Raw genomic sequence first — 27250 nt, forward strand, 5'->3', positions numbered from 1 at the left:
ATGTAAACAAGAAAATTCAGACATTCAAAAATTACATCGGAAAAACAATCACTGTAATCACGGTGTTGATTTATCGTACAGTAATGCCTAACGAAGAATTACATATAACATATCTGTCCTTAGACTGGCCCCCAGTCGCTTGGCTTTTCTGTGCAGCAGTTACTGGCATAGCTGGCCAAGCTACTCATGTACCTTGCTATATGGTTGCGTTCAGTTATTATGGCCGGGGGTGGGCGGCAAATTCTTCTTGGGCATCAGTTAAAATAAATGAACCCCCTATACCCGTTGCACCAAAAATTCATGACCCCCTCAAAATAACAAAAATTTCATGACCCCCCCCCCCACATTGTGAGTAAAGTAGCACACTCAAACATCTTGGGGTGGGGATAGAATCAAAAAGATATTGTCAGATACAAATTCAAAAGGTGTTAATGTTCAAATTTCCCTATTTTGCTATAATTTTAAATTACCCCTCAAAGGGATTGGACAGGCATAAAAGGTGGATTGTAATATTTTTGCACAAGCGTGTGTGTACAAAATTTGATATTTGGATTTAATTGATAATCAGATGTTGATAATGTTGATTCACTCTACATGGAAACTATGTAATACTTTTTCAATACAAAACTAGCAGTACCTATGCATTTATAGACATTTAATTATAGAGATAAATGCACTTAATTTGAATAGGGTTGTTACGACTAGTATGTGTACAGAAATTTTATTTTAGAATTCACCAAAATGTTCATCCACTATACCCGTGTCTATGATTAAATTGTGAATAATTTGTTTCCCATGAAAACCTTGCTATACTTGTTCATATACAGACGTTGGATAATTAACATAATTGTACTTGATTAGAATATGACGGTTAAAGGTAAATATTATGTGTACAAGAAATATGATTTTGGATTTTCATTGAAAATGTTCATCCACTATACATGTAAGTCTACGAGGAAGCTAATTTTTCCCTATACAGAACAAGCTAAATCAATATTATTATTATTAATCGTTATTTAAATTCGATAACTCAATAGGTGGAACACCTCTTTTCATGGAATCGAATAGACGAAAGAAAATCACATTACAGCGCCAACTTGAAAACACGAGAAAAACAAAGTACAAACATAAAAAACTACGAAGAGGCATCAGACAAGTAAATAGAATACAGAAAGTTGTTACAAGATTTCTTAAAACTAGTCAGTGAATAAGAGGCCTGATTGATTTGGGGAGATTGTTATATTCATCCACACCCACAACAGACAATGTGTTTTGATAAAGAAGTGTACGTGCTTTGGGAACTTTAAGGAGGTTCTGATTGGAAGAACGAAGTGATCTGGAAGGGATATAATTATTGAACATACTGGTTATGTAGTCAGGGTTAGATTGTGAGTTGCTCTGTAAATTTGGGTCATACGGTTAAAACGGAGTTTCAAGTTAATTGGCAGTCAATGAAGCTGAGTATACATTTGATAAGTGGAAAGAGGGAACAGTGTCAAGAATAAGGTCTCATTGCACGTCTTTGTAGATGCTCCAATACATAGATATTGCTATATTGGAAGTAAAGCTCCAAAGATTAGAACGGAGTTTAAAACGGTTAAAACGGAGTTTCAAGTTAATGGGCAGTCAATGAAGCTGAGTATACATTTGATAAGTGGAAAGAGGGAACAGTGTCAAGAATAAGGTCTCATTGCACGTCTTTGTAGATGCTCCAATACATAGATATTGCTATATGGAAGTAAAGCTCCAAAGATTAGAACCGTAATTGATGTGTGGTGAGATGAAACAGTAATAAAATAGCTTGCGTGAGTTGAGGGGAAGAAATTTTTTGATGCGTGCCGAAAGAAACAATTTGGAATTGATTTTGCTTTCAATGGTTGAAATGTGTCACACCAGTCTAGATTATTAGAAATAGTGACCCCTATAGTTAATCCGTGGCACATTTCGGCCATCCAATAAACCAATTTGCACCTTCAAAAAGAAAATCGAAATGGAGCTAATTTTCAATTTCAAATGGTTTCACCATCTTGATTATTAACTTTTAGGCCTATTTTTAAATTTAAAATCTTTTGGTCTGAGATTGATAATAGGAAACAGGTGTATACTGCCGCGAGGATGGCACTTTGCGGCCATTTAAATTTTCCTGTAACAAACGCTATTTCCCACAATACGTATTTCCGTTTTTTCCAATTTTCAATTCACCAAATATCTTATTCTTCTATATCATTTTGGGCGTGGCAGCTGGTAGTATCTATCTTTGGCCTAGGAATGCATCAAATTTTGACAATTATTTGCGCGGGTAACTCGTTCAATGGATCAAGTAACGAACATACAAAGAACAATCGTGTGCGGCCGCCGGAAAGGAAAGTCCGATAATCAGTTTGTTCTGACCTGCTTAAGTTTTGCGCGCTTCCCGTCAATGTCGCAAACTGGAACGTTGTGTAAAATTGTGACAGCCATCAGCCCAATCAGAGTGCGGCATCCACATTTAATTTTATCTGATCAATTTATTCAGCTTTCAATCTTTGTACGCAATGACGTTCTCCTCATAATGATCTAAAGTACCCCATCATAGTTTTAATCCGTACGACGGCTCACTTTATAAATTGCCCCCCTTACAACCGATTCAAATCTTGACCTTGAAGGCGTTTGATATCATGTTTGAGACATCATCGTCGTTCAGAGATACCACTTGCCCTGGGCAAAACATTTTGAAGATGAGCACCTATTTCGCGGTGACTTCTGCCTTTATCACCCATTTCTTGAATTTCTTGCGCTGAACGCACCAAATTAGATTCATTGCATGAAGTACACGCGCACTCTACCAACCAAAGAACAGTTTTTCATCTTGACTTCCAGTTTGTGAGACGATGTTATGGACTGGCCAGTTTGTTCAGCCTCGCGCGCTCTGTACGTACGTGTGCAGTAAACACACTCCAGAGTTTGCAGAAGCCGTCTGAGATAGCGTTCTACATTTGCACTATAAATCGGAAGAAAAAATGTTGACATTGCACTAAAACGGTCACTACTCTGACAATTTGTAGCTGTGGAAACGCAGCTATTGTTGGCGGGGTAGCGTGGCCCGCTATGCGGTCATCAAAAGGCGGGGTTGACCTTTTGATGACCTGCATAGCCACGCACCCTACCCCGCCAACAGATAGCTGCGTTTCCACAGCTAGACAATTTGATGTCCCGGTGAAGAATGTAAGATGTATAATAATAAAGTTATCACGAAAATACCGCAAACGATGCACTAGGACATTGGCGCCGTGCATCACCCTCAGCTTCGCACCGAGCGATACGCTGCGCCAATGTCCTTGTGCATCCTTTGCGGTATTTTCGTAATAATCTCATATTAGTAAAGTTACGCGCCCGAAGGGCGCGCCAAAAAATGAAAGTGAATGATGAAATTCATGGCAAGCACGATGCATTTGATGCATTTTAGGCAAGTATGAGCCCGTGTCGAAACTTAACAACACACTGACCCCCCCTAATTGGGCATTTCAAAATAGGTGACACCATCACCAAAGTGAAAAACAGGTAACCCCCATGAATCCACCGGCCTCCAAGGCCGAAGAAACTGACCAGTCCCTCATTCCCGCTAATTTTTAAAAGTATCTTATGCCAATTATCGTAACCAAGCCCCGCCCCAGTACATTTGGTCACACTGAGATAGATGTTGCACTTTAATTCCAATTCGATACAGTTATTTCCGCCATTGTATGAAAAGATACTGGGCCACGCCCCAAATGAAATGGGAAAATCGGACATTTGGTATATTGGAAATTGAAAAAACGGAAATACGTATTGTGGGAAATAGAGTTTGTCAGAGTGAAATTTGAATGGCCGTAAAGTGCCATCCTCACAGCAGTTATACACTTGTTTCCTATTTTTCAATCTCAGCCCAAAGGTTTTAAATTTAGAAACAGGCCTAAAAGTTAATAATCAAGATGGTAAAACCATTTGAAAATTGCAAATTAGCTCCATTTCGATTTTCTTTTTGAAAATGCAAATTGGTTTATTGGTTGGCCGAATTGTGTTCCACGGATTCTAGTAACCTCTCTGATGAGATGAAATCTGTGTATTTATAGACGTTTGATAATTCATTTTAATGTACTTGATTAGACTAGGGTGGTTGCAAGTGGATATGTGCGCCAGAAATTGGATATTGGAATTCAACTGAAATGTAGATTCATTGTACATGGGAGTGTACGAGGAAACTATGATTATTTTTTCTAATACAAAATAAGCTAAATCTTTGTATTTATAGACATTTGACAATTTATCTTAATGTACTTGATTAGACTAGGGTTGTAACAAATGGATTTGTGCGCCAGAAATTGGATTTTTGAATTTCACCGAAATGTAGATTCACTTTACATGGGAGTCTATGAGGAAACTATGAATAATTTTTTCCAATACAAAAATAGGTAAATCTGTGTATTTATGTACTCTCGATTATTCATATCAATGTACTTGATTAGGCTAGGGTGTTTATAAATAGATATGTGCTCAAGAAATTTGATTTTGGAATTTTCACCCCAATGTAGATTCACTATACATGGTAGTCTTTGAGGAAACTGTGAATAATGCTTTTCCAATACAAAAATAGATAAATCTTTGTATGTGGACAACAATTATGATATTGGAATTTTACCTAACAGTATAATTTCATTTTAGTGGTACTAGTAGTCAGCAGGAGAGGTAGCTGTAAAATATTTTCCCTGCTATATCTCTAATATTTAAGTAATAGGAATTGTTCATTGCGCTCAGTGAGCTCGTTTTACAACAACACAAGCCTCAGGGCTGCCAAGGCAAGATGTTCATATGAAAGATACTTTTGTTCAGATGTACAGTTAAATGACTTCAGAGGATGAAATCATGCAGCGAATCATTTTTATCTCCCAAAATATTTCTGAAGACTTAAACTGCTTTTTGACGGGACGGATACTTATGAAAATTAAGTGACCCCCCACCCTCTGAGCTGTTTGAAAAATACTTGAAATCCCCCCCCCCCCCCTGCAGTTTTCAAATTTAAGGTTACCCCCTGCTGGATTTTGCCGGCCAACCCCCGCGGTAATAACTGAATGCTCGCTAACGCCTGCCCGTTTGTTGACATAAGTACGTTTACTTTATATGCCCCCGGACTTTGAGCAAATCTAATTTGTCATATGCCGAAACACATAAAATAAATTAATATATAGCTCAACTGACAGCTCTGCAAGTGTAAAGTGTTGCTGCGCAACAGGGAATCGCACACAGTGATATTGTGACTGCATGCATGTTCAAATCTTCAGGTGCCGCCAAGTGGTAAATTTCGTCAAATTTTAAAAAATCACCACGAAACATGTTTCGAAGGGCGATATACTTATTTTACATATTCTTGACCTTGGCCTAAAATCTGAGAGGGAAAGTAGATCGGAGCTGTTCGTAACTGGCCTCCCACCGGCATATGCGGAAAATATGCCCTCCCACTGAATTATGGTGCCCACTGCCCTCGAGTATCTATGGTCTACCCGCTCCGCACTCCCAACAAGAGTTCAAGCTCCCTACTGCCCTCTTCCCATCACTAAAATTCCCCATTGCCCACATATGTACATATTCTCAATTGTGCTTTTCCTTTACGCACTATTTATCCATTACCAAGTGTGTTGGTCCAGTGCATCATACACCCGAGTTCACAGCCACTGGACTGTTAGACGACTGCCCCTTAAGGTAGAATAGCACCTCGAAAGAGAAAGACTTAAACTTTTGCTCTAACTTTCCTCAAGGAATCTTTCAATCATTCTCTTTCAAAATCAAGAATAAAAATAGGGGGTCACCGTGCAAATTTTGGTACTAGAGAAACAAATTACCCAAGATTTACTGATATTAAACATTCAAAATGGCCGCCATCCCTGTGTTAACTCTATGGAGAAAAATAGACATTTTCGAATTTTGAAAAACTAAGTCAATGAAAAATTTTCTTTCACCAAGAGCTTTAAAATGAACCCCCACGTGTAGTATATCAGAAGAGAATTGTAAAAGTTTGAAAGTCCGAATGTCTGTCCCCGAGATGCGTTCTACCTTAGCACATGAATCTTACAACATTAGACGAGATATTAGGCAACTAATGGTAGAAGGACTGTTATTTTAACAACTTACCGAAGAAAATAGTCGCCAACAATCTTTTTACGATAAAATCAAAAAGGTGTTTTGCTTCAACAGTCCTGCATTTCCTACCGGAAACAAGATTCTTAACTGCGATCTTCACTTGTAATGAGTCATAATTCGAATGTAGTTTACTGTTCTACTTCCGTGTACCTCCTTGTTGCTAGGCATCGGGTTCAAAAGCCACGAAAACAAAATATGTGTCTTTTTAGTGCCCATAGGGCTTAGGTCCCTATTGTTTTAGAATGAATTCAACCTTCTTCATCATCTTCTTCTGTCGTAACTTTTATGCCGGGCTAGAACTCCGAAACCGCTGCACACAGTTTTTTCAAACTCGCAGGGCTTATTGGGTCTATAATGAATTCTAGTACACATGACCCTATTATGTATAGAGGACAGAACGCTGCTTTGAGCTCGTGGCTTGTTCACGTCACCGCCATTATTAGCCAAGCAGTCTGCCAGGCTTCGTCTCTTTTGGCCTGAAAGTGTTCGACTGTGGTCGTTACGATCGCGGAATGGACATGGGCGTAGGGCACGGATTTCTGTGAAGTGGATTCAGCGTATCAAACTGCTGTGTTCTAAATATTTTCTTGTATTTGAAGGTAATAAATAAACGTCTGAAAGGTACTTTTTTGAGTTGATAGCTATTATTGCCATTAATTGTAGAGTGTGTGAGACGCTAACCTCACAGCGGTCACTCGACCGCTTTGTAAGTGCTGTAGTGTATATGGAGGCAGGGAGTCGGGACGCACTGACCAGGATTGCACGAATTGTGTGTTCTACGTTCTCTCCTTTCCTCCGTTTCACCGGTGGCATCGCCAGCGGTGACACGGCAACGTCCACCCCAACCAGTTCCGTTAGAACATGTATAAAATAGACATCAAATAATCAGTATCGTTCAAGGTAAATTGCCAATACTTTAATTTAATTTAACTTAGGTCTTAACTGAAAAGTCCTCTTTTGCCTATACATAAGCAGGCTGTGTCAACAAGCTCGACAGAGGGCACTGCGATGTGCCTCTAGCTCTACGGAGGAAAATGGTAGTGAAAAGGTTCAGAAAGTACATGACACTGCGGTTCACATTGCAGAACAAATATAACCAAGAAGTTTTGTCATCAATAACAGCTACTTCCCTTTAAAGGAGAACTACGACAAGACCAGTTTAATTCTGTGTTTTCGTGATAATTTAGGTATAAAAGTTTATTTTCAGTGACAAAGCTTTTTACCCTGAACCTGTACTTTAATAATTGTCTTCATACTAGCTTCCAAGGTATTAAATATGCATTTTTTCATCTTGATTTTCCATTTTACCTTTTTATGACAGGTTAAGAAACTTTAAAAAGGAAACAAAGAAAAAGGAGCAAAATAATGGCTGTTTGCTTGCTTCCAGTGACATCATGTAACAAGCCCTGGAGAGCTAGGTTTATTAGTAAAGCCAAATCGAATGTTCACAGTGTCTGGGAGACCTTTTTTATCGTTTAAACCATCAAACAGAATACTGATATAAACTGCCTTTTGTTAACTGTAATTTTACCAATGGAAAAAAAATAATCGAAAACCTGTCACAGGAAGGAAAATAGTTGCATTAATGAGAACGAATAATATCTTGTCATTTTCTCTTTGTAAAATATGTCACTGTATCAATGTATTATGAAATATTAGTGCATGTTGCTTTCTCATACTGAATTCTCAGGGTCCAGAGGGTCTCATTTTGTCGTGCCTTGTCGTGCTTTGATATACACTACAGATTTCAAAATACTATAGGTACACTTTGCAAAACAGATTTCTCAATTTGCAAACATCCGAATATCTCTAATATATTAATATCATGCGCCCCGAATGGGCGCCAAAAACTTCAACTGAATAACGCAATTCGTAGAAGGTATGATGCATTTTATGCAATTATAATCCCCTGTCTGGATCCAAAAATATACCAACACGGCTTCTATTGAACATTTCAAAAGCAGGGTGACCCTAAGTCTGCCACTAAGGCTGAAGAAACTGACCAGATCCAAAAGTTTTAACACAATTTGATTCTGTTTCCATCACATTATATATTCAGTCAATAAGGTATATCATCGAATCTCTGACAATCATGATAACCAAATTATACAGGTGTTGTGCTATTAACTTGAACTTTCTGTTACATGTTTTGGATGACCAATTGCAGTTTCAATTTCGTAATTTAAAATTAATTTACACACACAAAGCATAGTCATGAGTATTAAAGCCCATAGGAGACGTACTCGTAGAACAAAAATAAACAAATTATTGAAACCTCAAGATATCAAGTTCGTTTTCTGTAATCTAATTGTTTTATCTCGGATCTCGAGATAATGTTTATTTTTGTGCTACAAGTATGTCCCTCATGGGAAACCTACAACTTAGTTTTCTGCAAAAATAAATTTTTGGCTGTCAGTGTGTAGAGAGCAGGATCCGGATGCGATTTTAAAAATTCCACAGAGCAGATTATAATACAAAATGCCCTCTTTTTTGTGAGCTATCTAGATTACGATCAAATCATACGATTCTCAATGACAAGAATAAGGTAAACAAATAGAGAGATCATATATTAATATATATTTAAAACTGTGATTTAACCCGAGGATCGTGCAGATTATGTTATTGAAATCTGTAGTCGAAAATCTTTGAAACTATTTCTTCAATTCGCTGTGTTTGGAAACATGGAAGAAAAATCCAAACTACAGGTATGTGCATTTTATTGGGTTGGGGCGGAGGGGGCCGGTGAAATTTGTCTGCTTTTACAACATTGTCATCGGCAGTTCATTTGGGAAAATACGATACTTCGAAGAGCAGGGAAATTGACAATGACTTCATGAGGTAGCACACAGATTACCTCTATGATAAAATTATCGCTAGATCTCATGTGTTTGGGTTAGAAAAAAGGCAGTCTTTGATTAACTTGCTGACAATAACACTCTGCGTGAATTCAGTCAAGTGCTCTGGCCATAACACATTATATGATTGAAAGTATCATAAGGCACGATATTTTGCCGTCAATACTTTATTAGTACAAGTATGTCACCATAGATACAGACCATAAAGACGGCGAGTGGTCAGCAATATCACGCGGGATGCTTCGAGAACAGTCGTTCTATGAATTACATTAAAATGGAATCTCAAAGGAAAATGCGCACAGTGACACAAAGTTTTGTATGAACAACACCGTTGCTCCAGATCCATAGTGCTTGCCAATGGCGCTCTGAACACAGCATAAGACCCATTGAGGGCGCTCTGTGCACCCATATACACCAAACGGAGGTTTTTCTGTATATTTACGTTCTCGACCACTATGATTTTTACTGTCACCTTGAGTGATAAACTGGCAAAACTCTAACCAGGCGGTGTTTGCCACCTGTTCGCGAAAATGATTACGCTGCTTTAATTAAACAAAAAAAGTTAAAGGGAAAGGCCGTATTTCAGTCAAACTGTCCAACCTTCATAGAGAGATAACAATTATATTGACTCAAAATAGTGTCAGGGTTTATCATTGCTCATTCCTAAGAGCAGGCGTAAATTAGCATAGAATGCTGTACTTACAGAAGCAGAGTATCTCTATCAGAGCACAGTCCCTCCACCCTCAGTCCCTACACCCAGAGGGACTGTGATCAGAGTAAACAACAAGTTCGCATCAGTCAATCGCGAGAAATCAGCTGTAACGTACTCTGATGTTCTCATTTGATCAACCGATTCAAACCAATATATAGAAATTCCAAACTTTTTATAAGCTAAGTCTTCCTAATTCACTCACTTCTTGCAGGGCGGGAAATAGGCCATTCATTGAATACAATTAATTATCCTTTGAAAGTAAAATAGCGCGTAATTGGTGAAGTATAGATGAGTACCTGCGCATTCAGAACATTAGACAACTGACTTAGTGGTTCAAAATAGTACGCAATTGTGTTGATAGCAGCCCGCGGTTACAACGTATTTTCAATTTTTTCACATTTTTTCGGGCTACCATAGGATCTTGAAATCAGTTATTTGTTTAAGAAAATTCGCAGGACCATTTCCATGAGACAAACGTCATTGGTAACAACTCGAATCCCCACCTTTCTTTCAAAGAATGAACCGTTGAGGGCGCCACTATAGTTCACAAAAGGTCAAGCAAGTCTTCAATGCGTCTTGTACTTTCTGTACGACTGACTCCTAACGTGTGCAAACGGATCCATAAGACGTCATCGTTCAAAGCAAGAGAGTAATAATTTAATACATTGAATGTTGTTGATAAAATTAATATTTCTGTCATAATATTATTGTATACTTACAAAGTACCCTTCTACGCTCGAATCCTGAATGATGCCAAATTTACGCAGTTGTACTACAGACCCTGTTATTAATCAATTTATGACTATGAATACTGTTGATATAATTTAATATCACTGTCATTATTGTACACTCGCAAAAGTACTCACCTGCACTAGAATCCTAGATGATGATCGGTATTTATGCCGAATTCACGCAGTTGTAGTACAGACTCTCAGAAATATGGTCAATATAGTAACAGCTGTAGCATTGCACAATAACTTGATGCGCAGTCACAGTACTGCCGCGGCAGTCTCTCTCATCAGTACTGCAGCTGCATTACAGGTTGCTCTGCTTTCATCTAACTTTGTAGACATTTCAATGATATAAGGTAATTCTGAAGCTTGCGAATCACACAATGATTTCCTTTAAGAATCTGTCACAACTTCAAGGCATAGCATGATAGTGGCACGTACTACAGCTACAGTTTGTGCTGTTCAACTTTTTTTTCCCGCCTGCACCCCTTAGCACACTTGACGGGAGTAGCCGAGACTAACTAACATTATATCTTCTGAAACGGTGTAGTTGAATTTTTGGTCGATTTGTCGGAGATTGATAAGATCAAACATTGGCCAGTTGCATTTCAATAGTATCTTTTAAAGTCTCAAAAAGGGAAATGCCACATTAAAGGCATTTACTTGATATAAAAGAGAGAATTGCGGCCGTCGATAGTCTGCTATAGATGTAACCACACTAACACGACTCCAACCAAAAAAAAACACATAGATTTCCTGTTGCGTGATAGTACAAACACCATTTATCATGCGATTATATTACCGTGCCCTGTCCGTCGCATTTTAATTGGTCGAGCTGAACCACGTGACTGACCACAAATACACAGTCATGGTTTGCTTACATACCCGTGGATATTAATGATAATGGTAACATCGTAACTTTACATTAAAATATAAATAGTGATTCGTACAAAGATCATTATTAATCACAAAACAATATGAAGCACTTGTGGGCCAAGTTTGGACACTTAAAAAAAAAAATTCCGATTTGCAGTATTTTTACAGAGTGCGTGACAGTGTGTCGCATATTGCACAAGTTCTAGCACCCCGTTGTCTTTCGCGTGGGAAATTATCGTAAATTTTGACGGTTATCTTGGGTTCTTGATAATATAATATGAATAAAGGACTCCGCCCTGACCGTTAACGTTGTTTTATGGACGCAGGCCAGAGGAAAGCCAAAATTAACGGGCGAGGCTTTAATATTTGGCTTTCCTCTCGTCCTTGCCCATAAAGTTAATGGTCAGTGCGTCGCACATTATTTCTATAATAACCCTTTGGAGATTACGTTATTTGTAGACCTAGTCAATTATAACAGGTTAATTGACCGTAACTTTTGATACATTTTCCAGTAGTTTTGTTCTGTCAGTCAAATACAATTACGCCTCAACCGAAAATTATGTCGAAATGCTTGGCGTTCATAGTCAAGACAGTTGAACATTTATATGTGTTACGTCAAATGTTACTGGTAACAGTTAAGTTTTACTACTCGGATCTCACATGTTAACGTTGCCATCGCTTACAGAACGCAAAAGAAGAATGGGGAAGAAATTTCTTCTGTAGAACAAATGTTGACGCATATAATTGTAATATTCTCATTTTGCGGATCGTTTTTTAACACAGTGACGTTTTAGAGAAATTAGCAAATTTTGTCTCTTCACACTTTTAAGATTGTTTTCATTAATTTTACAGAACACACGATAGCACTGGTACTGTTACCCTCCTCCGCAATCAAACGTACGGGGGCGCTGTAACAACTTCCCAGTCCGTCCAGTTCACGAAGGTAGGCCTGTATCGAGGGTACAGAAGAAATAAAGGACGAAAATGTTAACTTTCTCTGAAAACAAACTCCACGTAGGATTACTCACATCGTGTCCTGGTTGAACCGCTCCGAAACTCATAAAATTTACGAACCAAAGCAGGGACAAGACATCAGCCGCTTGAGGCGCCATACTAAGGGACGGACCATTAAATCTTGGGAGGTAGGGTGGTATCATATAGAATGTCGACATGCGGAATATTCTTGTCGCGTCCCAAAACTTGACTGTATTATTCTAACCGTTGCATGGCATGCACACTTTTTCTCAAGAATTACACGACAATAACTTTTCAGGACATGGCCGTAATTTTTCTCGACATTTTTGCTCTGAAAGATTTGCTACGAATTTGACCACTTCCTCGTATACATTCTATGGTCGAACCGTAATGACAGAGTCACGGTACATACATATATGAGGAAAGTCACAAGTAAATTTTAAGAAGAGAGGTCCTGGAGGATATTTATTCAAAGACGATATTTAATTGCAGATGTCTTGTACGCCCCAGTTCTTGTCTTATGAAAAAGCTCAATATCCTTGAAGATCTATCACCCGAGGCAGGGCTGTACCCTCCTCCGAGGAGGGCACAGCCCTGCCTCGGGCGACGGGGTTTCCCTATCTCAATACCACAGTACGTACATGTAAATCCATGAGAATGGAACAGTTCAAGTATTTGCCATAAAGTTTGGGATTACAGTAGATGACCAACTTAGATTTATGATTGGTTTTTTTTCTTTGTGCGAATTCGTTGTTTTGACTCAAGACCTTTTGACGTAATTACGTTTTATTTCGATAATTTCATTTTCGATTCTCAGACACTTTTACATAAAATATTACCGATGTCTGTGGATCTACGAATTTTTCTTCGATTTCAGAAATTTCCCATCGTTTCAGTGTAGATCTCATTCTTGCAACAGTTGCGTGTTTGTCCCTTGCTCATGTTATTTTTACATGAAGAAAGTTGCATGATTATGTCGACCTGTCAGACAAAATTATCATCCGTACGACGTTTATTCCTTAGGTATATTTTTCATTCTTAAGGTATTTAAAAGCCATTTTTGACAAAACAAAATGTTCATCTTGCACCTTTAAGGTAGAGCGCGCCTCGGGGACAGATATTCGGACTCTCAAACTTTTACAATTCTTTTCTGATATGTCACTTGTGGGGATTCATTTTAAAGCTCTCGGTGTAGGAAAAATTTTCACCGGCTTAGTTTTTAGAAATTCGAATTTTTTTTTCCCATAGAGTTTACACTTGAATGGCAGCCATTTTGAATTTTAAATATCCGTAAATCTTGGGTTATTTGTTTCTCTAGTACCAAAATTTGCACGGTGACCCCCGATTTTTATTCTTGATTTTGAAAAAGAATGGTTGAAAGATTCCTTAAAGAAAAATTGCGAAAAAGTTTGTCTGTCATTTTCGAGGCGCATACTACCTTAAAAGGCTTAAGGGAGATGCATGCGATTTGTCATTCAGAATTGCACATATAGTCAACAGTTTTAGATTACATATGAAAGACAGTCTGGATTAAGTGTCCTCTGAAACCTGTTCACCCTCTCTTCCATATATAACGGCCTGCAATCGCCATTGATAACAATCGGTTTGGGTCAAAAGGTTGACGCTTTGCGAAAGATGAAGTTCCTGTTCAAACATTTAAAGATAGTAATCAGACGCTGTGACACAGATAACAACCTGTATATCATGTTTATGATGGTTTGAGAACCGAGTTGGCACTAACAAACTACTAATTTAAAATTAGTTGTTTGGAGTGACCTCTTTACAACGTTCTTGGGTTAAGTACGGGTTTTGAAAACCCAAATAGCCTTCAAGTACCAATGTAATGCAATTCCATGCCATCACGGTCGTAAGGGTCTATGATCGATTCAGTACATGACTTGAGGACCTGAAAATTATGAAACAGATTATGGGATGTTTGGAGAAAACTTCTTCCTTGTTTCTAGACATAGTCAATGTCTTTGTCGCCATATACATGTAATTGGGATGCAAACGCAGACTAAGCTGTAAGGAACGGCTCACCCGAACTTAACCATAGTTTGAGATTTTTGATTTGTGACGCTCTTACTTTTAACAAATGCGTCGTTTTTCATCAAAATATGTTTTTTTAGTCAGCATAGTCAGCACTGTATTGCCAAATGGAAGTGCTATATCACGGGATTCCAGTGTTCATTATGACATCAACTTTTTAGATGTTTTGACTTAGTAGGGACATCCCCACTTTTTCTTTCACATGTTGCCTATGATTTATATACGCACACTGCCTTCAACTTGGCTATTCACAATTACACGTAGATTCAACATATGCCTTTTGATAATGTAAAACAGTTCCCGGATGAAGTCTGGGACGGTGGCAATCTTAATCTTCGCAGACGACATCAACGTGTCTTAATTCCCTCCAAAATGAGCGCATTTGATTTGGTGTGAAGAATGCCGTTGCAAGGGAATCACCGTATTTACAGTTGACGCGCTTCACTCCTTTAAAGTCAAAGCCACTCAGCTCACTTGGCTTTATGCCGAGTTTTTGAAGCAAAACACCAACGAAGACGTCTTCCCAGAAAACCGGCTGTGTCGTTCTTGCAACGGTGTCCAATCTCTTCGCTACATCCATGGATAGAAGATACGTCGGCGTTTCCACATAGACGGGGAATTTTTCATTGGGCCAGACTTCCTCTGGTGTGTAATATTGGCTTTGGATATCGCGCACCGGTCTCGAACCGGGAATAACGCTTCCCGCTATAAAGTTGACTGTTTGTGGTTTTGATGTTTTGAAATAGTCCAGAATCATCGGTGAATTTAGAAATGTACCATCATCAGTCTTGATGACGTAATTCACATCGCCACAGAATTTAGCCAACCACGTGAACACGGCTATTGTTTTAAAAGTGGCTTTGTACAGGAAATCGGACACATTTGCTTGAACTATATCGCCATGGAATTTGGATTCCTTCTCGAGGAGAGCTTGTTCTGTGTGATTTGAGGTCGTTCCGACAAAGAAGAGCGTCGTCATCACAGCGTGGTTATTTTCATGTAAACGCCCCCACGTGTCCCTGATCGCGTTTCGTGCTTCAACGTTTCCTGGCAGGCTACCTACAGCGATTAAAACCGACTTCTTTGCGTTGTCGACGAGTGATGTAAGCGATTTATGACAGAATTCTTGATTGGCTATCGGGAATGTGTACTTTTGATGTTGCCAACTGGTCTGATTTCGGTAATAAAGGTGGAAGTGCCTATCCGGTAAGTTAGCATCATTGCAACCAATGCCTTTCTGTGAGTTTAACCAATACCAGAACTTGTACATGTCACGTGCCATAACTTTATGAGTTGCTAGGACACGCCGTAGCTGACAGATATCACGAGCGTTACCGCCAATATCAAAGCGGACATCCCTCTGTGGGGACACTCCGACGTTTTGAAGGAGGATACCCATGAACACGTCCTCATTCAAGAATCGTTTCGCGCCAAATGAAGCTTTATAGGTGTCTTTTACAACGTCTGTGGACATTACATAGCACGGCCCAGAATTATACGGCGGAAAGTTTCTATCAGGCCACAGATCACGCGGTGTGTAGTTTTTGTGTTTCGGGTCACGAACTGGCCATTGGTAATAAAAAGTGAGACCCCACGAATAGCGCGTTGCGGGCGCGTCATAGAGCGAAGACATAACGTTTTCCATGTTCACAAACACGTCATCGTCGACTTTCATGACAAACTTTGTGTTTGGACAATAAGTTGTAACCCATTTCAGCGTCATTACAGTTTTCAAGGTCAAGTTTCGGTAGCTGTCAATAAAGGTCGATTGGACGATGTCGTGGTAGTAGTTGTTCTCTTCCTGAAGCATATACTGTGTTTCTTCGTCATGTGGGATTCCTACCATGAACACAGTTTTGACGTCGAAATCTGTGAAGTTTTCATAATGCATGCCCCATGTCTCTCGGATTGCTCGCCGACGACCGATGTTGAACGGTGATGTCACTACAGCTAACAGTAAATGGACGTTCCCTGATGACGTTTTGCATACGTGGTCACTCGTTAATTTGAAATCATAGAGGTCCGGTTTGATACGATCTTCTTCAAAACACGATACATTTTGACTGTTTTGAAGTTTATGATATGACGCACCCATTGCACCAGGGCTAAGAACATTCCAGGTGAAGGCATTTCTCATGTAGCATACATCGGGAACCTCTTTCAGTGAACCACTGATGAAGTCGGAGTGGGGACGTGGGTTGATCAACAGTTTCTGCAGCATCATACCAACGTAAACGTCCTCCCATGGGAACGAGGGTGTGTACTGTGACATCATATAGGCCTTGTGCATAACATCCCCGGACATCAGGTAACCCCTTCCTTCGGGGTAAGGTGGATACCTCTCTTCTGGGTACACTTCAACTGGAACGTAATATGAACTGTCTGGATTTCTCACTGGTCTTGTATTCTTCAAGATATGTCCTACAACGAGATCATTTTCCTGAGTGAACGAGGTTTTCAGGTAGAGTATCAGATTTGAAACATGAATGAAAGTGTTGGACTGGGTCATAATAATATATTTCACATCCGGGCAATTCTGTGATGTCCATTTGAGCGCCATCACAGTTTTTGATGTCTGGTTCCGAAAGACGTCGAGAAAATCCTCTTGCACAATATCTTCGTTTTCTTCATCTTCCAACCAGATTTGTTCCTGGAGTTTAGCATCCTCAGGTCTTCCCAGGAAAAATATGTAATCAACGCGGACTCCTTCAACAGTAGTTTCTTTTGACCAGGTCGACCTGATAGCACTTCTGTACGCTTTCTCCTTAGGGTTAGACCTCACCATTATGAATAAGAACACGTCATTTCGATGACGTCGACATCTTTCGGGGTGATCGATAACAAGAGGTATGTCGTGTATATTGATTACAGTGTCCCTGGCCAACTTGGCATGCAGTTCGTACATGATGTTTTTCAGATTTTCTTTGTTGTTTTCTTTTTGGGACTTCGTGTCAGCAATTTCCTTTCGTCGCTGAACTTGACACTTCCCTAAATTGTCGTCGATCACTTGTTTAATGACGTACTGCATGATTTGTCCGGTGAAACCATTAGTTGCCATGACGCTGTCTAAGCCGCATATGTCATTATTTCCGCCATCTTGCAAATATTTTGCCACGCCTTTTACACCAAACGCTGTGTTGTGCGAGATTTTCACATTTTTTAGATATTTATGCAGAGTCATTCCAATTTGAATTTCAGGAAACTTTATCGGTTGCTGGCTCTGAGAGTGATATAAAACTTCTTTTACGATATCTATGGACATTACTGATGCAGTCTTTTCATTGCAGTGCGGAGGAAAGTAGTCCTGTGGCCAATCGTCTGTTGATATGTACCATGGACTATCCTTGTGTCTGGTTGGCTTAGTATTTCGTTTCACGAGACAGGCCATGTGATTGGATTGTGGTGCGTGACGTAAGTAGCTGATTACGTTCTGGATATTGACGAAACTGTCAGCTTGGCTTACCATAACGAATTTTGCAGAAGAACAAAAGTAACGCGCCCATTGAAAGGCATACAATCGTTTCAAGGTAGAATTTGAAACAGCTTCAAGTGGCTTAGAGATTAGCACATCACCGTAAAGGTTAGCCTCGTTTTCGATGACTGCCTGTGTTCCTTCATCTCTTGACGTTCCAATCACAAATTTCACTTCGACACGCTCCCCTAGGACACTGTTTTTTCCCGCCCAAGTTAATCGGGCCGCATTTCTATTTTCGAGCTGATCTGCCGTTGTTTCAACCAATACCATCAAGAAAATGGGATAAATATCTGCAGTTTTAAGAGAACACTGTTGCTGTGAAGCCCCTGTCTCACTTCCAAGGCGGGGCTTAAGTTTTTCCGCAAACAAACCACTGCATTCGCTATGTGTGACGTTACTTTTCAAAATCTTGTCATACTTTCTGAACATTTCCGCCGAGAACTGACTGGACATAATGGCGGACTGCAGTGAGCACTTTGAACGACACGCGCCGTAAAGGTCGAAATGGATATGTGGCAGAGGATGAATTCCGCACTTTTCCATCATAATTCCCACGAAAACGTCTTCCCATTTGAAAACAGGCATCTCCAAAGCCATTTTCGCAGCCATGTGAACGAGGTCTAGTGACAGTACATAAGAATTACTCGCGTATGGCGGGTATTTGCCTCTTTCCCAGGCTTCTACTGGCGTGTACCATTTGGAAGTTTCGCCTCTCTCGGCATTGGCGTTCAACTTAATATTGCCCATGTATAGACCCTTTCTCGGTGAAAATTCAAGAAATTCCACGAGAGCGCGAATGTTCAGGAAAGCGTCATCGTCCACTTTAATCAGATATGCCGCACCTGCACAGAAGGTAGAAGTCCAGTGCAGCATGGTGACCGTCTTTAAAACATTGTGTTCATATGATTCGATGAAATTACCGTGAATAATATCACCAAATCTTGCATCCTCCTCCAATATGTCTTGCTGCGTCTCGACTTCGTCGACATTTACTCCGACGAAAAACAAAATTTCTGTTCTGACACTGTGAGTTTCTTGATTGTATTTTCCCCACGTCTCGCGTATGGCTGTCCGCAGCTGTACGTTGCCAAGCTCACTGAATACACCTACCAACAAAAACGGTTGGTTTGTTTCATCGGAGCACTTATGTGCGTGGTTAATGATGAAAGTGCTTGAGCGTCCCAATTTCGAGACATTTTTCAGCCCAATTATCTGCCCATTATCGATAATAATCCTATCGATATTTCGGTATGATGACGTAATTTCCTCTGTCCTGCAGGGTACAAATTCGCCCCATTCCTCCGTTTGCCGCCAAAACTTGTACATCAGATCGTCAGGAACGTAATGGGATGCCAGTGAGCCTTTTAGTTCGCAGATTGTTCTCCGTTTCCCGAAACTGTCAAATCCCTTATTGTGCACCGGCAGTACACCTATACGTCGTAAATTAATGCCAACATAGACATCTTCGAAGCGAAACAACTCTGTGGTATATGATGACGAGTATATTTCGGTGGCTACGTCATACGACATGACGTAGGCTGGTCCATTTGGATAGGGAGGGTAAGGTTCCTCCAGGGGCCATTCTTCCTCGCTGACATACCACTTATACTTTCTGTCTCGAAGTGGCCAGGTCTTTTTGTGGACATAAGCCAGAACAAAACGAGACCTCGGCTGATCCATCAACGTAATGACTAGATTATGCAAATGAACAAACACATCATCATCCGATTTCAAGACGTACTTTGCATTAGGACAGTAGATGGAGACCCACTTGAACATCATCGCCGTTTTGAGTGTCATATTGCGGTAATTGTCATGCATATCAATTACTATTACATCTTCGTGTTTTCGGCTTTCTTCCAGGACAGCGGCGTCGAGCCTTTTATCAAAGGTTTTCCCGATCAAAAACAGTTGGACAATTCTCTTCCCTATCATAAATTTCCGTGATCCGCGAGTGTTCCGGATGACGTCCCTCTGTTTCGAGTTCTGAGCTCGTGACGGCGTTATTATCAGCAAGAACACATCTCTGCCGTCTTGTTCGCCTGGGAAGTCTGGAAGACACAGTTTCCTGGGATTGACGAGAAACTGATGAGAGAAATCGTTGATGATCCTACTCCCATTCAACCCACCATTTTGCTGTTTAAATCGAAGTTTCTCTAGGTAAGGGTCTTTATCATCGCACACGGTCTGAAGATCTGTTTGCAATGCATCCCAGTACTTAATCATTTGTTTTGCTTCGAATTTTGTAGAGAGTAGTAACGATCTTACTTGGCATACTTTACGATAGCTTCCGTGGATATCAAAATTGTTGATATGCGTAAGATTTAATTGTAACTTCTCGAGGATGACACCGAGGTAAACATCTTCGAAGGGAAAAAATACCAGTTCCTGAAACAATTCTGAAGCTCGGAGGAACACGTCGACGGATAGCAGAAAAGTCGAGCCCTCTAAATACGGAGGGTACGTTGCATTGGGCCATATGGCTTCAGATATATACCATTGGCTGGCAGTGTTTCGCACGGGGCGAGTGTTTGCTAGAGGCCTCCCTCCGGCAAATCCTGTTGTTGGCGCTGTTTTAAGAAATGTCAGGACTTTGAGTGGTAAAACAAATGTCTTCTCGTCGACCCTGAGGACATATTTCGCATTGGGACAATGGTAACTCGTCCAGTGCATCAATAAGATGAGTTTTCGAGTTGACGAGGGAGTGTTATCTCTTAGATCAATTTGAATAATGTCATGATGCGTGGCATTTTCTTCCTCGATCGCTTTTTGTAAATCAAGACTTTGGCTCCTGCCAAGAAAAAACTGTACCACAATACCATGTTTTTCTATATCTTTGGCCCAGGTTTGTCTGATGGCAGTCCTCTTTTCGATGCTTTCTGGTAAAGACGCGACAACTATCAGCAAATTTATTTTGTCAATATCGTCCCTGCTGCATGCATATTTCTGTTTGATGATGAAAAAGTTCGGCTTCTCCCGAAGCAGAGTTGTAATGTTCTTAGACGTTAACTGCTCTTCGTAGTCCGGAGACGCGGAGGAAGTTCTCTCGGTGGTCAGCACGGTCCGGGTAGTCCGTCGGTAGATGAAGTAGCCCTGTTTTGAGATCATTTCAACCTGGCCGTTGCCGATGATAACGTTCAATAAGATCATGAAGTTCACGAAAGAGCACACAAGAAGGGCTAACATTACTTTCCGGAATCGTGTTCTAATTAACTCGATGGCCATATTGATTTCCAACGTATAGCACGTGTTTCTCCAAAACTGTTGTCAATGTTGCTTTACAATGTCATCAACATCATCTCCAAATGAACGTCGATGTTTCTCTGATGATAAAAGCAGATAAAAGACAAAACATTATTGACAAGCATATATATATATATATACTAGACAAATCAATCATAATATGGAAATATCGTTGAAAGTTACAGCTAATGTCATGACATCATAACTACTGTCGACTTAAAGGTCTGAGCGCTCTTTCTATGCGTCACTCAAAATCCATCTCCTGAATGAATATGGTCTACATCTGCCAATACATAAGGCCGCTTCATCAAAGCCGCTACCGAGTCGAAACCGAAGAATGACGAAGAGCAGCTGTTTCGAACCATCTAAAGAATTAAATATTGCATCTATCATGCTACCTAATGATTTTATGTGTATTTTAATGATTACATACATTATGTATATCATTGGAATAAAGAGTTTCTGAGACGGAAGAGGTTACGCTGGAATAAATCATACGTCTATATATTGTGACAGATGGCAGCTGATCAGGAGTTAAAGAGTCAAATGATGGGTGCAGTCACTGAATAGCGCCTAAGGGCATTATACCTGTATCACAGCAGAACTAAAACCTTACCGAACAGATGTTAATGTAATTATTGGAAACTGAAGCACTGAAACAGACTCAAAATCTCAACTTTTTACCGGTAAGAGTCAAAGAAATGTTCATATTCAAACAGCAGCAAATACTGGCGGCACCTTACATACAGCCGAACGTCTTATAATTCAGTTATGCTCTCCAATCAAAATTGCATTATGGTATTTCTGTGATCGAGCCACTAAATTTTTTACCAATAATTTTCGTTATTTTTCTCTAACAGTAAGACTTAAATGTGAGGATGAGATTACGACAAAAAAAATCAATATGTCACCAGATTAATTTGGCAGCTAGAAGGATTTGAAATACACCCACTTTATCCCATTCGAATGACAGAAATTATGAATCTCCCGTAAGCGTTGCCCAACCCTATTTATTTACTTTCAGTTCCTTTCTTGAAATGCTGCGCTTGTTTTATTTACATGTGAACCACATTGAATAATAAATGAAAGTTTTAGCTATTTTTCTGCTGAAAATGCGCATAAGAATTTAAATTATCACTTCTCAGGCCTTCCAAAACAACAGTTAAAGTTGTTGTAAACTTAAAAGTAATGACCACGCCTTATCCATACTTTGTAGAATTATTTAGATTTCCAATCCAACAATTTTGTTTATTTTCACATATATTGTTCAGATATTGCACACTATATGCACAAAATAAAAATATGAGAGTCACCAGCCTATTTACAATGCTATGTCGCTTACCATCACCCCTCCCCATATGTGAAATGGGAAAAATCACAATTTGATGAGAAATATGTCCTTTTCAAATTATTTTTTTGGGATTTTTAAATACTTTGTAAATATATCAACATTCAAACATTTAAAACTTACAACTCGAAGATAATATAATGATCATTCAATCATCACTAACAACGTCCGCTTTCATGCTAAAAGCTCTGACAATAAGTTGTATGAATATAGGTTTCCATTAAAACCACGGTGTAATTTTTAGTGAGCACGGTCTCGTACAGTGGACGCGCGTCGTAGAGTGCGCGTTCTATTGTTTGCAGCCATGATGACGTAGTGACTAAATCACCCTTAATAAGACTCACTTTCTGTCAGTTGATGATTTATTGTGTTAATTATTAATTCTGCACTCAAGTGCGGTACGTTGTGTTTGTCTAAAGGAGTAGACTACGTATAAATGTTTGCCATTTATTGGAAACATATTGCAAATGTAACTGCGTATGGAAATGACAGATACTACTGCACCCCCCCCCCCCCGCTTAAAAATATTAATCGACGGTACATTTATTTTGCACATAAAGTCAATAGACATTTTCGACTGAGAAGAACGCAATAGGCATCAACACTTAAATACAAGGTTTACACGCCCTACCAGTTTGAGGGCCATATAAAACTGCAGTAAAATAATTCTCGATTATGCGCTTCAAGTACATAAATTCTTGACCTTGATGATATTTATACCAAGGCATCTTGAACTGATAAAAGCATCACGATTATCGTCTGGTAGATTTTCAGAGTGTTTGTCTATCGCGGAAGTATTATGTCGCTTTGTTTTTGATACTAGGTGTTATTTTCTTACCGAAATCGTCACCTCCAAATTGCCCATATTAACATTTGCATGTGTGCGTACGAACTGAGCTACTTTTAATCCGTTTTGAAATAAGTGCATTTAAAGAGGAACTTCCCTTAAAAAAGCCATATGATCGTAAGTCTAAATGCAAATGTAAAAAAGCCACGCTACTGATCGGACGTGCCGTGTTCAGTCCAATAATCCCTTAATTTGGCCATGTTTCAGGCGTTCATTTTCATTGAATCTTACGTATGATGTCTGTAAATACATATATCGACTAAACTTGAGTAGAAAATAAACTGAAAAAAATGTTCCGTTTTTGTCGGAGAACGCATGTTTCAAAACGTGTTCCCTTACGACCATTTGACCCCTCTTTGCATATGTCACGAAAGTGCCCATCATGATAATTCAAATTTATCATACGGTCAAAGTGATGCTATGAGAATTCAAAAATCCCACACGGTGTAGCCCCCCTCCTCCCATTGTCGGCCCACGGTCCTGTAACTACCTGTTTAATGTTGGGATCGGCAAATTGAGAAATGATCACCCGGCCAAAGAGTGGTTGTACTGCGCATGACAGTAGAGAACGCTGTGCAGATCTACAGTCGCTGCTGATAACGGAAATAATACGATAATACGTTTTCCTCAGAAAACATCTGCGAAAGGAAATGCCTCCACAGACCATACAATGTGCAAAATAGGCCATTCTCATTACTCCTTCATGACTTTACATCCTGTTAATTTTGAAAGTATGGAATATTAAAAGCTAAACACTTTGTTTTATGAGAGATATACAAACTCTGCTAGGCAACTGAGTATGTGGTGATTCGGCGCAGAGTCCATTGCAATATGCAACAGTGGAGTATAGTTTTCAGTCAAACTGCATATTCATACCAACAAATATACCACAATGTAAGGTAAGGTATGTTGGGGTCACGAAAATGTTCAAACGATATCGCAGTGCTAAATATAGCACTGGCAAATTTAAGGAAGACATTCGGGTCACTATGGAGACAAGCCGTAAGCTTTCGGTAATTGACGTCCGTTCCGTTGGCTACGCACTCATAATGTGTTGCCATGTTAACAGCTGTAATGAGAAGCATCTTCAGAAATAATGGAAATTTCCCTAAGAAATTCAGTCTTTCACTTCTAAAATTAATTCAGATTGTCGTGACTAGAGGAAGTATGAAACGTAGCTCTGAAGTTCACTCTACCTGACGATGACCTACGCATCGATTAGCGCAAAGAGCGATGGCTGCAACTCAAATGTCCCCGCTGTTTCCGCGTACATCTGTCGTCAAGATTGGTCTCATCCACTGATAGACATTGACCGGCGTTGATTAATTAAATAATCCGCGCGACCGTACGGTTTGATAATCGCAGTTGCTCCATGTATTGACCGTCAACGTCCGTACAAGGTTGAAGTTCATCAAATTTTATCAATCAGACTGTTCAAAATGTTTCAACCTGACTTCAGATCAATTGTATTTCTCTTTCCACCGTCGTATGAACTCGTGGCTTGTCTTGTGAGCACTCAACTTGTAAATGTCTTTGATTTTCGCATGACATCAAATATGGAGTCGTATGATCTGCTTCCTTTTGGTACATTAATACTCAAAATGTCACCTGATTTCCAGCGAACGATGATGCTGGTATAAGTGGAAAGCTCATCCGAATAAGCGTCGTTGACATTAGCGTCGTCGAGAAGCGACTACCAAAGCTACCAGCTTTACATGGAAATTTGCTAGTTGTCCCAAAGGAGCTGGTGCCTATACTTCCTTCTGTGTACTTCGGAGAGAGATATCAACACAACAGCGAAATCACCTTAGTGTCTAATGCGACGTGACAAACCTCGCCAGCTTTTCCTCCTCTGTGTCTCGCGTTGCAGTATGGGTATTTCCAAATGCGAGGTTAGTTCTTTCGAGCAATTGAAGGCAGTGTAATAAGACAACGTTATCATCCATTTGTTCGCGTATGGAGAAGAACATCACTGTCACAGAACATCACTGTCACAGAAATGCTTCTCTGAACACAACGTTCGGCCATGCCCCTTTTGTCGATTTTGAATTTTGAGCCAGCCCGTTTCGTTATTCATCAGTGCGCCCGAAACAAATGAATAGAATCTTTTCTGATTTTTCTGTGGTCTTTCAACACCTTAATTTTCCAAACTACCGAAAAATAAACTCGATGTCAACTACAATGATTTGATGATCACAATGCAGTGACTCTTGATGTTGTTATCATTCAACATTTAACATTGAAATATCATAAATACAAAGTGCAGTCAACATCAAAAAACACTGCACTATACGTCGTTTTATGCAAATTGAAGACGCGTCTTGTTTTATAAATCTTTTATACAACCTGACCTATGTTATATATTGCAGATGTTTTGTATTTTTGACCATCAACAATTTGACACGTCAGTATTTGACGGACATTTTACAGAATTTTTCGAATGCTTCGTTTTGGCCGATTGGTGTTTACATCAGCCCCTTGCCATGATAAACGGTGTAACATCTGTGGTCGTCTCTCCATGGGTACAAACAGGGATTGTTACTAATCCCCCGCCAGCCCTAATTCATAATGACATATTTCATAGATTCGTCATTAATATGAAAAAGTAAATATCTGTCCGAAATAACTGATTTCACTCGCAAATTAATCATACACGAACGGCGACATTATATCTGGTACATCGGTGCCGCCGATTTTACCACTAAAACTATAAAAATTGCATGGGAAGAGATTTGTACATAAAACGACAGCAACGCTGGCGCGTGTGGGCAAAATTTGCTGACAGCACGAGAGATTCAACGTATGGTAACGACACGAGAAAGGGATGTAATTATTTTCACCGCCATTCCAGACCGAAGCGCAGTTCACCTCAGTTTTTCACATTGATCTCAAAATTTCGATGTGGCATATCTTTGGTAAAGCTTGACCTACCTCTACCAAATATTTTTCAGGAATATAAGATTTACTCACAAAAAAATTGCGCACGCGCAGATGTTGATTTACTCCAAAAAAAGGGTCGGCCGTGCTCAAAGAAAAACACAATTTTATTAATGTGTTTACGTGCAGAATGATTGCTTGACCTGCCTATCAACACTCACTTGTATGAGCCATGATTTGCGCATTTGGGAATTCCCTAATACTGTTTTGATTTTCAAGAGATATTCGCTTTACCTTAAACTGTTCCGTTCAATTCGTGACTGGTAGAAGCGAGTTTCTACGTACGTTGCTCGAAATGCATTTTGAACTCGCTACAGTGGCGTGGTTCTGTCGGTTACAGCGTCATACATCCCCTCGTTCAAATGCCTCTAACGTTTCATTTCCTTAAGGTAGTATGCGCCTCCAAAGTGAACGACATAAACTTTTGCTGAAAATTTCCTTAAGGAATATTTCAACTTTTCTCTTTCAAAATCAAAAATAAAAATCGAGGGTGACCGTGCAAATTTTGGTACCAGATATAAATTTCTCAAGGTTTACCGATAGTTGAAAGTCAAAATGGCTTCCATCCCTGTGTTAACTCTATGAGGAAAATGAAATTTTCGATTCTCGAAAAACTAAAAAGGTGGAAAGTTTTCTTACACCAAGAATTTTAAAATGAACCTCCACAAGTGGTAGATCAGAAAAGAATTGTAAAAGATTGAGAGTCCGAATATCTGTCCCCGAGGTGCATTCTTGAAAAATACCATGGGATTATATATTTATCACATGAACATCTTCTTATTTTTCTTTTAACGTAGATGGATCAAAATTATCGTAACAAATTGCATGAATTTCGTCGCGATTCGTGTTTTACTTACGCGGATTACTTTCATTTAAAGAGTAAAGCGGCCCGTCACCCAGGAGATACTTTCATTCATAAATCCCATCAAGCTGAAATTTGCTACATTTAAAGGGTATCTCCACCAACCAGACGTACGGATTCGGTCACATGAAAGTGTCAATCATTGTCTCGCGCTGTACCGATGCCAAGGCAAGTTGGCCATCGGCGG

At 39.6% G+C, this 27250-nt stretch overlaps 1 protein-coding gene across 3 annotated transcripts in view; it reads right to left on the reverse strand.

Moving 5' to 3' along the window:
* Positions 1-12102: 12102 nt before the first annotated feature.
* Positions 12103-27250, reverse strand: part of LOC139121393 (uncharacterized) — a 50347-nt gene continuing 35199 nt past the window's right edge. For all 3 annotated transcript variants that reach the window (XM_070686226.1, XM_070686225.1, XM_070686227.1), the window contains exon 2: positions 12103-21149. In XM_070686226.1, coding sequence (XP_070542327.1) covers positions 14680-21051 — 6372 coding nt within the window. In that variant the 5' untranslated portion in view covers positions 21052-21149 and the 3' untranslated portion in view covers positions 12103-14679. The remainder of the gene's footprint in view (positions 21150-27250) is intronic.

Source organism: Ptychodera flava, chromosome 21 (genome assembly GCF_041260155.1).
Source record: "Ptychodera flava strain L36383 chromosome 21, AS_Pfla_20210202, whole genome shotgun sequence".
Lineage (NCBI taxonomy): Eukaryota > Metazoa > Hemichordata > Enteropneusta > Ptychoderidae > Ptychodera > Ptychodera flava.